The following is a 14,232-nucleotide window of genomic DNA, read 5'->3' as shown; positions in this document are numbered from 1 at the left end:
TGTTCCCTTTTTTTCTCCTTTGCTACCAAGTGTATCCTTTCCCCTGCATGGCGCTCAACCAGGGCTTCGTAGCAACCCTCTGGAAACAGGGCATGAGCACCTGCCTGGCACAGGCCCCAGGTGAGACAGGCCTGAGGTGGAGGCTTGGAAGAACTGAACTGCTCCTTTTCCGACACAGGGTGAGGAAAAGATGCTCCTGCTGGCTTTTGTGTTTCTTAAATCTGCTGGATGATATTACTATTGACCTTGTGTTGTATTGGAATGATTAAATTCAGGAATGGTTGAAGGGAGATACAAGAAGCAACTGGAAAAGCTAGGAATGATATTCAATGGCATTAAGATCATCTGACCTTGTAGACAAGGATGGAAAAGAAATGTGATTTTTTAATATGTACCTTTCTAAATGAAGTAGGTATGGAAGAATTGAGAATATCGAAGTAGGTGAGTTTGCACACAAAATTCATTTTCATACTGGAGTGCATCAGACTTCATCTCCTATACACTGAATTAAGATTATGTGAATCTGACCAGGCTCCAAATCCAGTATAACAGTTTTCATAGCTAATCTTTGTAGCACTGTGTGAATAGAGCTGATTTGTATACTTTGAGCAAGAGGAAAGTCTGTAAAGTTTTTATGATGTGAGTAAAAGAAACCCCAACAAACCCAATCTGACACATAACAGAAGTAGCATAGTTTTAGATTTTGTTATTTACAGCTGAAGCTGAGCAGCAGATATATTAGTGGATCTGAACTTTGTTCAGCCTCACATCCAAAGATAAATAGCCTCATTTTTTCAGATGTAGTGCTTATTATGTCAGTTCTTAGAAGAATGGAGCATGGTATTGTACTTGGATTAATGAATTTGAAAATCCTTCAACCTCAATTGAGTGTTACTTAAACATTTCAGGAAATGGACCCTTAAACTAGCAGTTTTGTCTTAAGAGATTTTATTTTTAGCGTGAACCTGCTGGTTCTTTAAACAAGCCTGTAGGGATAAACAAACATTAGTTTTCATCATGTTGAGAAGTATTTTTAAGCAGAGACACTCTGTCTTGTCTCAGATTCTGTACTAAGCCAGATTATTGGCTGAGCTGGAGCAGAATTTAAGCTTTTATGTATGGTTTAGGAAGCACTAACACTTTTACTGTTTCTTGACGATACATTGCCTTATAGGAATTTATTAGGACCTGTGTTTCTTCCATGAAGGATGGGCATTAAGCTGCAGTAATGTCAGTGTAGTGGTTCAACCCTGACTGAGGAAAGAATCACATACTGGCTTCTCAACAATACATATTTTCAGTTCTCCCTTAGAAACAGTCATTCTGCTGAACAGCAATGTGTTACTGAAGGTACACAAACAGATATGCAAGCCTTCTGCCTCAATCTAGTTATGTCTTCATTGCATAGTTTTTGACTTCGAAATTAAGGTCTTGTTTTCTTTGAGGAGATTTTCATATGCTCATATGTTCGTATCTGTCAGTTTGAGTAAAAATCTTCAATATATAAATAAATGTTCACACCTTTCTGCCTTGTGTGTGATTAGTTCTATTCATAGATCAATATCTAACTGTACCTTCGGGAGGGTTTTTTTAGTAAAGAACCACCATTTTGGTTATATTGCGAAATACAGCATGCACTGTATTGCTTTCAGCTGTACTTGACATTCCCTTGGATAATTTGCCAGTGTACCACTGTGTAAACTCTCAGGTGGGTCTCTCTATAAAACCTCTGTGAAGCTAAATTGTAATAAGGGGCACTATTAACATGTAAATCTCTATACAAAGAAATAGGTAATGTTTACATTTTCTTCTGTAGCCACAGTAAAGCACCAGAAGGTTTTGATGCTCATTGTTTCTTGAGACAAGAATGCTTCTGAAAAGCTTGACATTGTCTACTGTGTCTCCTGAGATCTGTAAATTAGGAATAATTTTCTGCCTCTCTGCAGTTGTGTCCAGCAAAGTATTACTGTTCCCAAATTACTTTAGGAATGCTGAACAAGGTGCTCTTTTGAAGAGCCCAGAGTAATGGTAGAAATGTCACTGAGGTTCTGCTTATTTTCACTGGGCTGGTGCATCATGGCAGAAGGTACAAGGTCAGTGAGTTTGCGTGAGGTTGGCGTGGAAGTGCTGGAAAGTGCAATCTGTCAAGTCAGTGATGAAGTGTTGTGAAGAAAGCGGTGAGAATGATTTTATAAAACTTACTGAAAGCAATAAACCAGACAAACGACTCTGTTGGAAACCTCTTACTATTAAAATACTAAAAATATTCTTACTGCCTTTTAAAACTGACAGAGCAAGGTGCAGGCAGCAACAGAGAGATTACTAGAGAAAGATGATGCTTGCTTATAGATTTTTCATTTCTAGGCTGCTACTTGGATATTTTAACAGCTAACAGACTGATTTCTCTCTTCAAACTCTGTGTTTTTAAGTTCTTTTGCATTAAATAATCTAAAGATTTTAACAGAATTATTTTTGAATAACATACCCTGTAGACAGGCTATAGTGTGCTCTCCACTCCTCTCAGATGCATAAATCTTCAGAGTAAAAATTATTTCAATGTTAGTGCATTCTTTTGATTCGCTAGAAAATACATAGTAGCTGTCTTTTTCCTGGATAGCCTATTTGCTTTTGAAAGAACTTGTGGGATTTGTTTTAATAAAATCTGAATTCTTTAATGTGCAAGCATGGGATACAGTGGTATGTAACATTACCACCTTTTAGAGTTGGAAGCTTCTAAATTGTAGATGTGGTATTATTGAGTATTGGATGGAGAGATGACTAAAAAGGTGCTTAAGTGATCCTGATGGAACCAGTGTGGTGAAAGCTTAATTGTTTAGTCTATTGCTGTCCTTTTTTATTGCACTGTGTAATGCTGTATATATATACATACACACACATATATATAACATTGTGCTGTTATTGACTCTGCTAGGTTTTTCATAAATTTATGCATGCTTTCAAAACTATTTTAAAGGATAATATCTAAAGATTGTTAAATTGCAGGGCATCTCTGCCTTTTGCAAGCTGCAATTTTAGGGACTGAGTGAATGAAAACTCAAAATTTATATAAAATCTTTTTTCTTTTTCAAATTTTCTTCCTTTTGTGTTTTTTATCTATTACCTTTGAAGGTACGTTTTATCAAAACTGTTAGTTTCATGATTGAATCGTTCAGCAGCTTGTAGGATATTCAGAATTTTTGCATTTGTTCTTTAGAAATGATCTTCTAAGAAGCAGAGAAGGCCAAAAACTTCCCACTTTTAAAACCTTTTTATAAAAATGTCTCCAGATTGTATTGTTTCTTGACATTTTGTCTCGCCTAAAAGGAAGTCATTTATGAAAAACCTAAAATGGAAAGTGTCGAGGTAGCTAAAATTAAACACTAAATAAAAGGGAGTTGAACTTGCAGGTTATATATCCAACCTTTCTGAAAAATCTTGTTTTGAAGATGGGTATCTGCCCTTTCACAGAGTGTCCTGATGTACACAGAGCAGTGGGGAAACTGACTGGTACTTTTTGGGAAGATATGTACTGAGATAGGGAATGTTCTTAGGAGTACTCCTGTGAAAACTGTTTTGGAACTATTTCTGTAAAATTGTTTTGCATCAGAAATCTGAACTCTTGAGCTTTAGAATACAGCCTTTTATGTGACTTCTCTTACTTTTATTAAGAGATACAGCTCCCTATAAAGGGGGAAGATGGCCCCTCTCCAGTTGAGACTAAAACATTTTTGCTGTGCATAGGCACTGTTGATAGTTAGGTATCAAGATGCAATTCCTGGTAGGTTCACATTTTAATGACTAAGCCTATTGTAATGGAACAAAACTGAAAAGAAAACGTGTGGTATAGATTTTCAAGCTGAGTAGTATTTTTATTCTTTGAGTGAATCACTCAAAGTTGTTATAGCAGAAGATAAACTCAATTTTCTGTAGTAGGAGAAAATGATCCTTCGTTCTGAATAGAGACCTGTTGCTTCTAATCAGAGTTTTGTTCATGTGAGAACTAGGAAGAAAATATAAAGTGTTAGAAAAGAGCATTAAAATGCAATGTATGCTCAGTAGTGGTTTTCTTTCCACTAAAGTTTTTTGGTTGAAGAATGATTCAGGACTAGTAAAGCAAAACACCTGAAGATTAAAAAGTTTAACTTCATAAATAAATCCTAGCCTAAGAATTATATATGAAGCTATCTCTTTTCCTAGAATGTAAATTTTTGTTGCAAAAGATATACTAGAGACTGGTTTCTTTATATTCTCAGTGAAAAAAGCATTATCCATGAAGATAAATACCTTCTTCAGGGGGACTAAATATTGTGGGTTTTAACTTAACGTATTCCAGGGCCATGCCATTTTTCATGTTTTGGAAGAAAAGCATCTTAGTAAAGGAACACCAGGCATAAATCCTGAGAACCTTTCATCTGGATCCTTTATTTATTCGTTGAATGTGCAGTAAAGTGCAATAGTGTGTAGGTGTAGCCACATTAGGGTTGTTCATAGATATACATCTTTGGCAGGACTGACTTTACAGCAACTCCCTAATATGTATGTTTTGACTTCTCATTTACTTTGCAGAAGGGAGTGGTTGTTTTAGCCCAGAGTGTTTGTAACCAGGAGTATCTGTCACACAAATAACAGTTATTTTCTGAATACCAGGATGTGCCCATTGTGACAAAGTCGTGGCAATTTAAGCAAGCCAGAATGGCACTTGTCTGTGTCAGAACATGTATTTGCAAGGTGGACATGCAGGTGATATCTGCCTTTTTTTACTATTCCTGATGATCCATGCAGATCTATCATTTATATATGTTGCATTGGTGCTTCAGTAGAGGCTGGCATCAATAATCCAGATACTTCATCTGTGCTGACCCTTTTTCAGGCTAGGACCACGGAAACAGCATGACTTGCTCTGCAAATGGTCACAAACATCCCAGGAAATATGTAGTCCAAGGTAATGAAGCTGAGTTTTCAGTGTTTTTCATTCTCTTAACTGCTGAGGCAGCTTGGTAAAAGAAGAAAGGTAGTAAGTTAGGAGCTGATGGATGAGGAGGCAAATAAATTAGTCCGGATAGCAGTATAAAAGCAGAAGTGAACTGGGACAGAGGCAGTAGAAAGAGGGATAAATTAGAAAGAGAGGAGGAAAAAGTAGCAATAAATATGATTTCAAAGGAGTAGAGTGAGGCAAGGGGTGGAAAAAAGGAAAGCTAGCTGTGGTGAGCTTCTTGCCCCTTTCTCTTCCTCTTTAAGAACCCAAAAATTTATCTAGAGCTCTGCTGCCCCAGACATATGAACATCTTATTCAGTGTGGTGGCAAATTTTGCTTTTCTATTCTATTTATTTATTTAAACCAATACATGTCAAATATTTGTTGAGTCAAGTACTGCCTCAGCTAGGAGATATGTTAGGAGTGCCTGGTAAGCACTAGTTTGAGTCAAGCAAGTGTGTTGTGATAGAGGTGCTGCAGTTTTAGACAGGAACCTTTCTGCTTATGTTGCACAGGGTAGGATACTACAGAGATAACAGGATAATATGGCATATCTCAGAGTTCTTGACTGCAAAGATCCCAAATGCTTTACTGAAAGGAAAGGAATCAAGGAAAGGGAAAATGACTACAAGAAGGGAATGGGTTATTCCCAAGTTAGAGCAATAGAAAGCCCATGGGAAACAGTTGTGGTTTGCTGCTGCACCTCTTCCCAGCTCTTCACAGCAGCTTTGTGTCTGGTTGAGAAATATGAAGCTTGACTTTCAGAAGCATTGTGTGTGCAGTTGCAACTGAAGTAAATGAGAGCTTATTGTTTTGAACATTGTGCTTGGACTTTCTGTTGGCCTTAATAGAGAAATGTAAAAACCAAGTTCATGTGTTTCAAGTAGGCCCCCTAATATTAATGGATAGCAGTGACAATCCAGGGGCTAATACTTCTTTTTTCCCCAACTCAAGCTTGGAGCTAATCTCATCACCATAGATGTGATTTCAAGACAAACTTGTTCATTTTTGCTCTTATGTACTGTGGGGATAAATGCCTAGAGACAGTAGAAAGGGAAATAAATTCTCTGTGCCTGGTCAGGATGGGTACTCATTGATGTGGTGTATACCTGAACAGTTTTAAAATAATAATATACCTTTTATAGAACAAGATATAATAACTGGTTCCACCTGCATTTCTAATTTTAAAGCTTCTTCATAAGTATTTTGAACGATCTTTAATTGTGTTGGGAATTTTAGCAGGCACAATTAGGATTTCCCATCTAAAGTCATACATTCAGGAACAAAGCTGTGTGCCAGGATGTCTTGGCCAATAATTCTTGTTTTCTGGTCTGGAACATCTTAGTACCATATTCTATGTAAGTGTAATCTCCTGTCATTACTGAAGTTGTCATTCTGGAATGCGACAATTTGTTAAAATCTGTCCTTAAATTTTAAATATACAAAACTAGGTCTCTTTGCATATGTTTCCAGTGGGGCAACATAAAATTTTGTATGTCTTAAAAAGGGATGGGCAGGTTCCAAGGTCCTACTTCCACTCTTTGAAAAGGTTCATTATTCCAGGGCATGTGTGTGTGAGGGAGAGTGCAATAGCTCTTCATGTTTCCATGTGCTCACATGTTCCTGTGTGTTTGCTTATGGAGATAAATCCATGCCTGGCATGGGTTCATTTGACATAAATACAAAAGAAAATCTTTTCTAAACTCGCTAGCAGTAGGAAACAATTCACCAATATATGAATAAGCTAGCCACAGCAAAAGAGAGAAGATGGTCCTGGCAATGCTGGATGTTTTAGTTGCATTTAGAATAATACCAAATGAGAGAACACATCTTTTCCAAACTGAGAAATGCAAACTTTTTCTCTGTTTCTTGATGTATAATAGTGAGGTGGAATTTCAGCACTGATGCAGTCAGGATAGTGGCTGATTGAAATTTCTTAATAAAAAATAAGATGATTTGAAGGAAATTTCTCCATCCAAATCCTGTCATGAGCAGAGAAATTATTGCAAGAAAGAGACCAATTGTGGGAGAGATGGCTTTGATAGACTCTTTAAAAAGAGATGGCCAAAGATGCAGGTTAAAAGATGCAGAAGAGACAGGGGAGTGAGACTTCTCTTTTCTGTGTGACACCCATGTGGCCTCTATCACTGGCAGTAGCTTGCCATCTTCTGGTCCTCTGACATGTGGCAGCCTGCAGCTTTGTTTCTGTTTTGCCATCAGAAATGCAGACACTGTCTCTGCACCAAGATGATACTATGAGATAGCCAAGAACATAAATTTACAGCATACCAGCTCTTCCACTCCAGTTCCGCTTGCAGTGTTTTGGGTACAAGTAGTAATCTGTCCTCACTGTGTCAGGTGAAATAGGTCATTCCATGTTCAAAATGTCTGTGCGAGAAAATAATGCCAAGAAGCTGGTGATGGAGAAAATTCGTATGCAGAATGAATTAGCAGTGACTTTTTCTTGACAATTTCAGTTTTAGAAGATTAGCTAAGCCCCTTTTATAGAAGAACTTTCCTGATGCCATAAGCCATGTAGTGGAGGACACCGCTATGTACAGCCTAGTGATGTCAGTTCCTGTGCTTTGGCATATGGGTTTCAGACTGTAGAAATAATAAAATAGTGCCTTCATGTGTCCTTGCAGATTTTTCAATTGATGAACATTAATTAATTCACAGAATCACAATCACAGAATGAATAAGGGGCCACTGGAGGCCATCTGGTTCAAGCTCCCTGCTCAATTGGGGTTCTCTGGACCACGTTACTGAGGACTGTGCTCCGACACCTTTTGAATATCTCCAGGGAAGGAGACTCCACACCCTCTCAGGGCAATCTGTTCTAGTGCTTGGTCACCAACACAGTAACATTTTTCCTCATAATCAGAGGGAACTTCCTGTCCATCAGTTTCTGCCCATTGGTTGCTTGGCACCACCTCCTGACACTTTCCCTTTAGATACTTATATGCAATGCTTTAGAAAAAAAATAGCCTAAAAATGCGAACATGAAATTGTAAAGTGGTATAGGAAATTAGTTATCAACAAGAAGATATTTTTGATACAGCATTCAACATCTAAACATGGTAAAACTTCTTTTTCAGACATTTCTGCAATGTAATTTTGTAACTGCTTCTTAGAAAAGTTAATTCTGTATCTATGTTTTTAATTTGTAGGTACATTGAAACCTTGAAGGAACACAAGCCAAAAATTCTCTGGGATGAACAAATTGCTGAACACTACTTTGAATACAAAAAGTGAGTTACATTTATTAATTTACCATTCTGCAAATATTTTTGGGCATGAGCCAGTGACTGTGGTATGCAACTGAATTCAGCAAATGGAAATTCTGCTGGTTGTAATCTGTGTCAATGCTGAAGTGCAGCATAAAAGAGTGCTTTGGATGAGAGGAGAAAATCAGAGAAGGATTCATAAACTAGAACAATCTTTTTAGAAGAGAAGTCTGATGAGCCATATCTTTAGAAATTATCCATCAAAGTTATCTATTGAATGTCAGTTAATCGGAGGCTCTGAAAGGAGTACTGTGAGCTGTCGGGTGATTACCAATAATTCAGCCAAAAATAGTTCTGAGAAAAATCTGTGGCACAAGAGCCTGGTTTCACAAGTCCTCCTGCTAAGATTGTTTAGGCAATAAACTTCCACTAGATGGAATGGGTAGAGAAATGTAATAGAAATAAAACCAAGTGACTTCCAGATAAAGTTTTTGAATGGACTGAGAGCATTAAGGGTAATAATGTTCTTTGTCCTCCTTTTTTCATCATGAAATGATGAGAGGATTCCTGATCTAGGATGAATCTATTTAAAATAGATTTAAATAAATAAACCCAGCAACATCTCATTAATCCTCTGGTAATTTGCTATTTTTATGCAAATATACCAAAATACACTAAAATGATACAAACAAATCCTACTACTTCTGCAAAGCTATGTCTTGTATATTACTTAATGCATTGTGAATGTGAAGACACACAACTGAAAGGGAGAGTAGAACACAATTTAGAAGCTTTTAATAGAAACAATCAAAACTACTTCATTATTTCCATAACATTCCTGTCTAAAAGATTTTTAAATATTAAAAAAAAAAAACAAAAAGCAAAATCCAAAACTAAACCTACAAATCGTCTACCTTTGTATTTTTAGTTTATTTTTAAGGTTTTTCTCAGCTGTAATTTTCTTCTGACTTTTTTTCCTACCAGAAAAAAAAAAACTGTTGTTCAACAGTGTTTTAATTTCTTTTCTGTGTTTTTATGAAAGGACTGGGATCTGTATTCCTCTTATTTAATTATTTGGTATCCTGTTGCAAAATTACTTTGTACCAAACAATTACAGTTTTTTGTGTTAACTAAAGAGGAATAAACCAGAAGCTCTGTTTTACTGATCTTTAATGTAAAATCCAGTTGGAGACACAATGAGCACTTGATGAAAACTTGCTCTCAAAAGAGTAACTCTGAGGGCTCTGTTTGAATGGCATGCTTCTGGGATTCATGTCTGAATCACATTTCTTATATGGCAAAATGAACTTGTGGGAAAGGGATAGCTTGCCAGTAGTACTCCCTCTTTTTTTCTTTGAAGCCAGCCTTTGGAGGTTCTTGTGTGTGGGCTTCCTGGAGGAATTTTTGATGCACGAAGCACAGTGTGTCTGAAAATAACTCTAAACTTCACTTGTGCTGTGCTTGGCAGTCAGCTGTGGGGTTCAGCTGATTCCAGGGGAGGGTTATTTAAGGATCTCTTTTTCAGTTACCACTTTGTTTTGCAAAGGTTCGATTATGTTGGACAGGGATGGCAGCCAGGCCTGAAATATGTATGCTTCCCTGGTGAAAGCCTCTCACCTGGAAATCTTGCATGTCTACAGTGGCTGAGAAATGAAATCATGAATCTTTAAGCAAAGAACTGCTAATGATTTCATGTAGCAGGCAGGCAGACTGTCTGTTACAAATAGTTGCAGAAATCTGAGTGCTTGTCCCAGTGCACAGGCAAGTATTCATTTATGTAAGTTGTGAGATTTTAGAAGCAATTCCTTCTTGGTCTGTCCATGCACTTTACATTTTCTCCTGGCCTAAGTGCTAAAGTGGTGCTGTGAGACCACTCATAACTCGTCCTTCTCGTTACTAGGGGTTTAAAATGCAACCTTGGTATTTGTGCCCAGTACAGCTTGGCCTGTCTGTATATTTTATACTGCTAGCATTTAATTTAGCCTGAAAGATAGTAATTCAGGGAATTGGAGAAAAATCTTTCACAGTTTGCATCAGAAAACCAAATGTTTCATCTTTTTCAGATGTGCATTTAGCAGGCACAACTGTCTGTTACTATCTGACAGTTTTGTCATCCAGTTGCAACAAAATATCTCAGTGTTTACTGTGCTATGGCATCAAACCATCTCTGTTGTGAGATCTCTTCTTGGATCTTCTGTTTTCACTGTCAGCCTTTTCACAGTGTCACAGAAATCTCAGAAAGGTTAAAGTTGGAAGGGACCACTGGAGATCATCTTGTTCCACCTCCCTACTCAAGCTGTAGAATATGTTACTCAGGATTGTGCCCAGGTGGCTCTGGAATATCTCCAGTGAAGGAGACTCCACAACCTGTCTGGGCAACCTGTGTCCGTGCCCAGCTAGTGACAGGTCTCCAACTAGACCCTGTGCTACTGATTATGTCCCCCTGGTGTCTGCCCCTCACCCAGTTCTCAATCCACCTCACCATCTGCTTGTCCAGCCCACACTTCCTGAGCTTGTCTGTGAAGATATCATGGGAGAAAGTGTCAAAATCCTCTTTCACCTGCTTTAAGACTTGTCCTCCTTAAAGGCCACCAGTATGGCATAATTAGCCAGTATGGGCTAAATAAGAATCTTGTCTGACTGCTTGTATTGTATTTTGTTGTAACCAGTTCTTGGATGAGGTATTACACACAAAGAAGTTTGGGGCTTTCTGACAAATGTTCCCATAACCAGTACCTGCAGGACAGTGACACAGTTGCATACTTGACTTTTAGATATGTTGTGCACCTTCTCTTAAAAGTTTTTTGGATTTATGTGCTGTGGGGTTTTTTTGCATCTACATTAGGACAGGGGAGGGAGTAGAAGTTCTTATCTGCAGTAGAAAAGGAAGGGAAGTAGAGAAGATTTTGGCTGTACTCTGCCCCCAAGAGACAGCATAGCCAGAGTGCAAATATGGAATGAATGGTAGTTGATAGCAAAAGTGTCTGATTTCAGTGAAATGAACGCTGGGTAAGAAATCTCAGATATGAGCTACTAAATGGGAAGTAGTCTCTGTCTTTGATATGTATGTATTAATGCTCATGTTCTGAACATACTAGCATACCTTAATTTTATTGCCAATAGTTCAGAATAAAGTTGGCAGTTTTCTTCAGCACTGAGGTTGTTTCCTTTTAGTGGAAAAGAATAAAACTGGGTTTGAATTCTAACCTTAGTTTAGAATCCTATTATCTATCAAAGCTATTGTGACTATTTAGTTTTTTTGTTTTGCAGAAATAAGGGAGGAAAACATGCAGTCTTCTACCCAACACTGAAGGTAGGTGCCACTTTGTCAGGTCAGAGGGCTGTAAGAGGACAGAGATGTTTACTTGACCTGTTTCATTATTGAGGCATTTCAGAAAACGTTGAACTGAATTTAGGCTTTTGTGAAAGAAGTTTACCCTCATGTAAATGTTATGTAAATTGTTATGATTCAAAGCTTCAGCTGCCTGTGCAAGAAGGTTGGTTTTTTTCTCTGATGCATAATGGGGTTTTGGGAACTCTGAAGATAAAGCGTGTCTGGAGGTAAGACACACCAGGACAAACCAGTGCTGTGAGAAGATCTGTTCAAGTGTACAGGTTATGTACTATCAGACATGTTGTTAGCAGATTCTCAAACAAGTTACTGAAGACATTTTCCTTCTCATCATGGTGGCTGAAAGCTTGGAGAACTTTTGCCTTCCTTTGTAACAGGGTCCTGATTCTCCCTGTCAGCCTGTGCCACCCTGTTTTCTTCAGTTCTGTTTCTGTGGAACCTATTTTAGTGTTTTGAAAACTTCTACACAATAGTCTGCAGTAGAGCAAAATACAGGACAAAGTGGTTAATTACAGCCCGAGTTCCTAGGAAGCTATCTTCAGATTTTCTCATATTAAACTGAAGTCAGCATGTTAGACCTCTGCGGGCTTTTATTACTGGAAAACAATTGCTTCTGTAGTGAAACTACGTCATATTTACAGAGAATGGAGACTTTTTTTAATGGTTAAACTAGTATGAAATGTTCTAGGGCTCTGTTTTCCTGGACAAGATTGTTATCTGAAGCACCATGAGTAAAAGGATATTTCTCCTCATTAACCTAATATTGATGGAAGTACTATCACATCTGGGATATTAACTACCACATCTAACTATGTCCTTGCTAGTGCTGTGTCTGAGAGTGTTAGAAAGTTTCCTTAGGAACCTATCAGAGAAAAGATAGCTTGTGCTGTTATGCTGTGTTTTCTTTGGCCTCATGGAAGGATTTCACCCTGCCATTGTTAGTACTAACTAGGTTAAGAACACTCATTCCTGTACATTTCTTTCATTATTTCTTCTCTAACAGACCACCACTCAACTGTGCTGATTGGTGAATGCATGGAAATGGGTATTCTTTCCATTTTCAAAAAGCTTGTAATGAAATATTTTGAGATTTGTATGCTAGCCAAGATGGTTGGGAAACACTGAATGTTATTACCTCATGAAAAATGCATTTCTTTCCCTTTTTAACGTTATAATCACTGACAGGTTGCTCAAAATTAGTTTGTTCATGATTAGTTAAAAGCAGTCATGAATGGCAGGCCCAGTGGATCTGTTAATGATGCTGTGATACTTTTTTCTGTTTCCCATGGAAATGATTTTTTAAACACATCCCTAGTGTGAGTAGTTTAAACATTGCAGTGCTGCAGTTCAAAGTAAGAAAACCTGAGAGAAAAAGATTAAAAAATAATTATTTTTGTTGTTTGAACTGAAAAAGAAAGGTGCAGAACACGGACTGTGGCATTGCTTCCCTTGTAAACCAATGGCTAAACTAACTCTTCTAAATCAATGGCTGGAGCTCAAATAGAAATACTTTTAATTATTATCTCCAAGAATCTCTTTAAAATAGAATTTTTGTAATATAAATTGTGACTGTGTCCTGGGAAAAGGCAAGGGTAGGCAAGAGATCTTCATGGTATTTGACAAATTATTATGGTTGTCTTCAGTGATAAAGTTTTATTTTACCTGTGAGACATTTCTGGGAAGAGTTAGAATTTCTGTACATTGTGAAATGATAGCCTAAATTAGAATAGTTCTTTGCATAGTTCATAAATCTGATTTATTTCTGTGGCATTTTGTCAATTTAGCTGGTAATCTTTTATTAGGTCATTGAATTAACGGGTACGATTAACGGTCTTTGACTGAATTACTGCTTGCTAACCAGAGAGTATTTCAAGTACAGAAGGAGTTTTTCAGTAGCTGGTTCAAGGGTAGATGTTTTTAAAAGGTCTGATAATGTCATGAAGAGATGGCAGTTTGGAGTGTCTGATATCTCTGACTGAAATGTGATGGCTTTATGTGTCTTTCTCTTAGTCCATCCAGTTGCGCTTGGAGCTTGCAAAAGAACTGGGCACTGGAATATCCATCTGGGAGCTGGGACAAGGCCTGGACTATTTCTATGACCTGCTTTAAAACAAGAGATGATCTGAGAAAGACTTTATTTGCTTCACTGAGGCTCCACTTTCAATTAATCTGAGTATCCTGGAGAGGTGATTTTTAGAACATTTTTTGTAATTTATATCATATCTGTATTAAACTTGCTTTTTTTTCCCAATAAAGAATCTTTTTTTGATTTGCCACACAGACATGATTGTTGGTATCTGATAAAATTCAGAGTAAAAACCACAGAAATTTCTCATAAAGCACCTGAATTCCGAGTCATTGAAAACAAACCAACATAGGTGGATGGAGTCAGAGTTGAAAATATTTTCTGAAATGTTTTCTACAAGAAATAAAATGGGAAATTTGATGCCATCTGATCAGAGTGTAAGATGGAGACCTCTCAAAGAGCTGCTGGTAATAACCATAGTAAGAGAACAATAAATCCATCATACTACATGCAGCAAATTTAAAGTCTGCTGGACTCTCTGCATCTTGCTGTCTTCTGGTAAGGTGAGTGAACATAAAATGTCAGGAGGGGAGACCAATTAGCAGACTTTCCCTCAAGCTGGTAGAAAATCAAGCACTGACAAGCTAAGCTG

The 14,232-nt window shown here is 37.5% G+C and overlaps 1 protein-coding gene across 6 annotated transcripts in view; it reads left to right on the top strand.

The window, feature by feature from the left end:
* Positions 1 to 13,830, top strand: part of CHID1 (chitinase domain containing 1) — a 106,822-nt gene extending 92,992 nt beyond the window's left edge. For 5 of the 6 annotated variants that reach the window (XM_048307650.1, XM_048307648.1, XM_048307651.1 and 2 more), the window contains 3 exons: positions 8,146 to 8,226; positions 11,473 to 11,515; positions 13,565 to 13,830. In XM_048307650.1, the coding sequence (XP_048163607.1) occupies positions 8,146 to 8,226; positions 11,473 to 11,515; positions 13,565 to 13,663 (223 nt within the window). In that variant the 3' untranslated portion in view covers positions 13,664 to 13,830. Of the gene's footprint in view, positions 1 to 8,145; positions 8,231 to 11,472; positions 11,516 to 13,564 lie in introns of those variants that run through there. The other variant, XM_048307652.1, reaches the window with a different exon arrangement.
* The last annotated feature ends 402 nt before the right edge of the window (positions 13,831 to 14,232 follow it).

This window comes from Corvus hawaiiensis, chromosome 6, assembly GCF_020740725.1.
Source record: "Corvus hawaiiensis isolate bCorHaw1 chromosome 6, bCorHaw1.pri.cur, whole genome shotgun sequence".
In the NCBI taxonomy this organism is placed as follows: domain Eukaryota; kingdom Metazoa; phylum Chordata; class Aves; order Passeriformes; family Corvidae; genus Corvus; species Corvus hawaiiensis.
The sequence above is the reverse complement of the archived record's forward strand: the minus strand, read 5'-3'. Positions and strand labels throughout refer to the sequence as shown.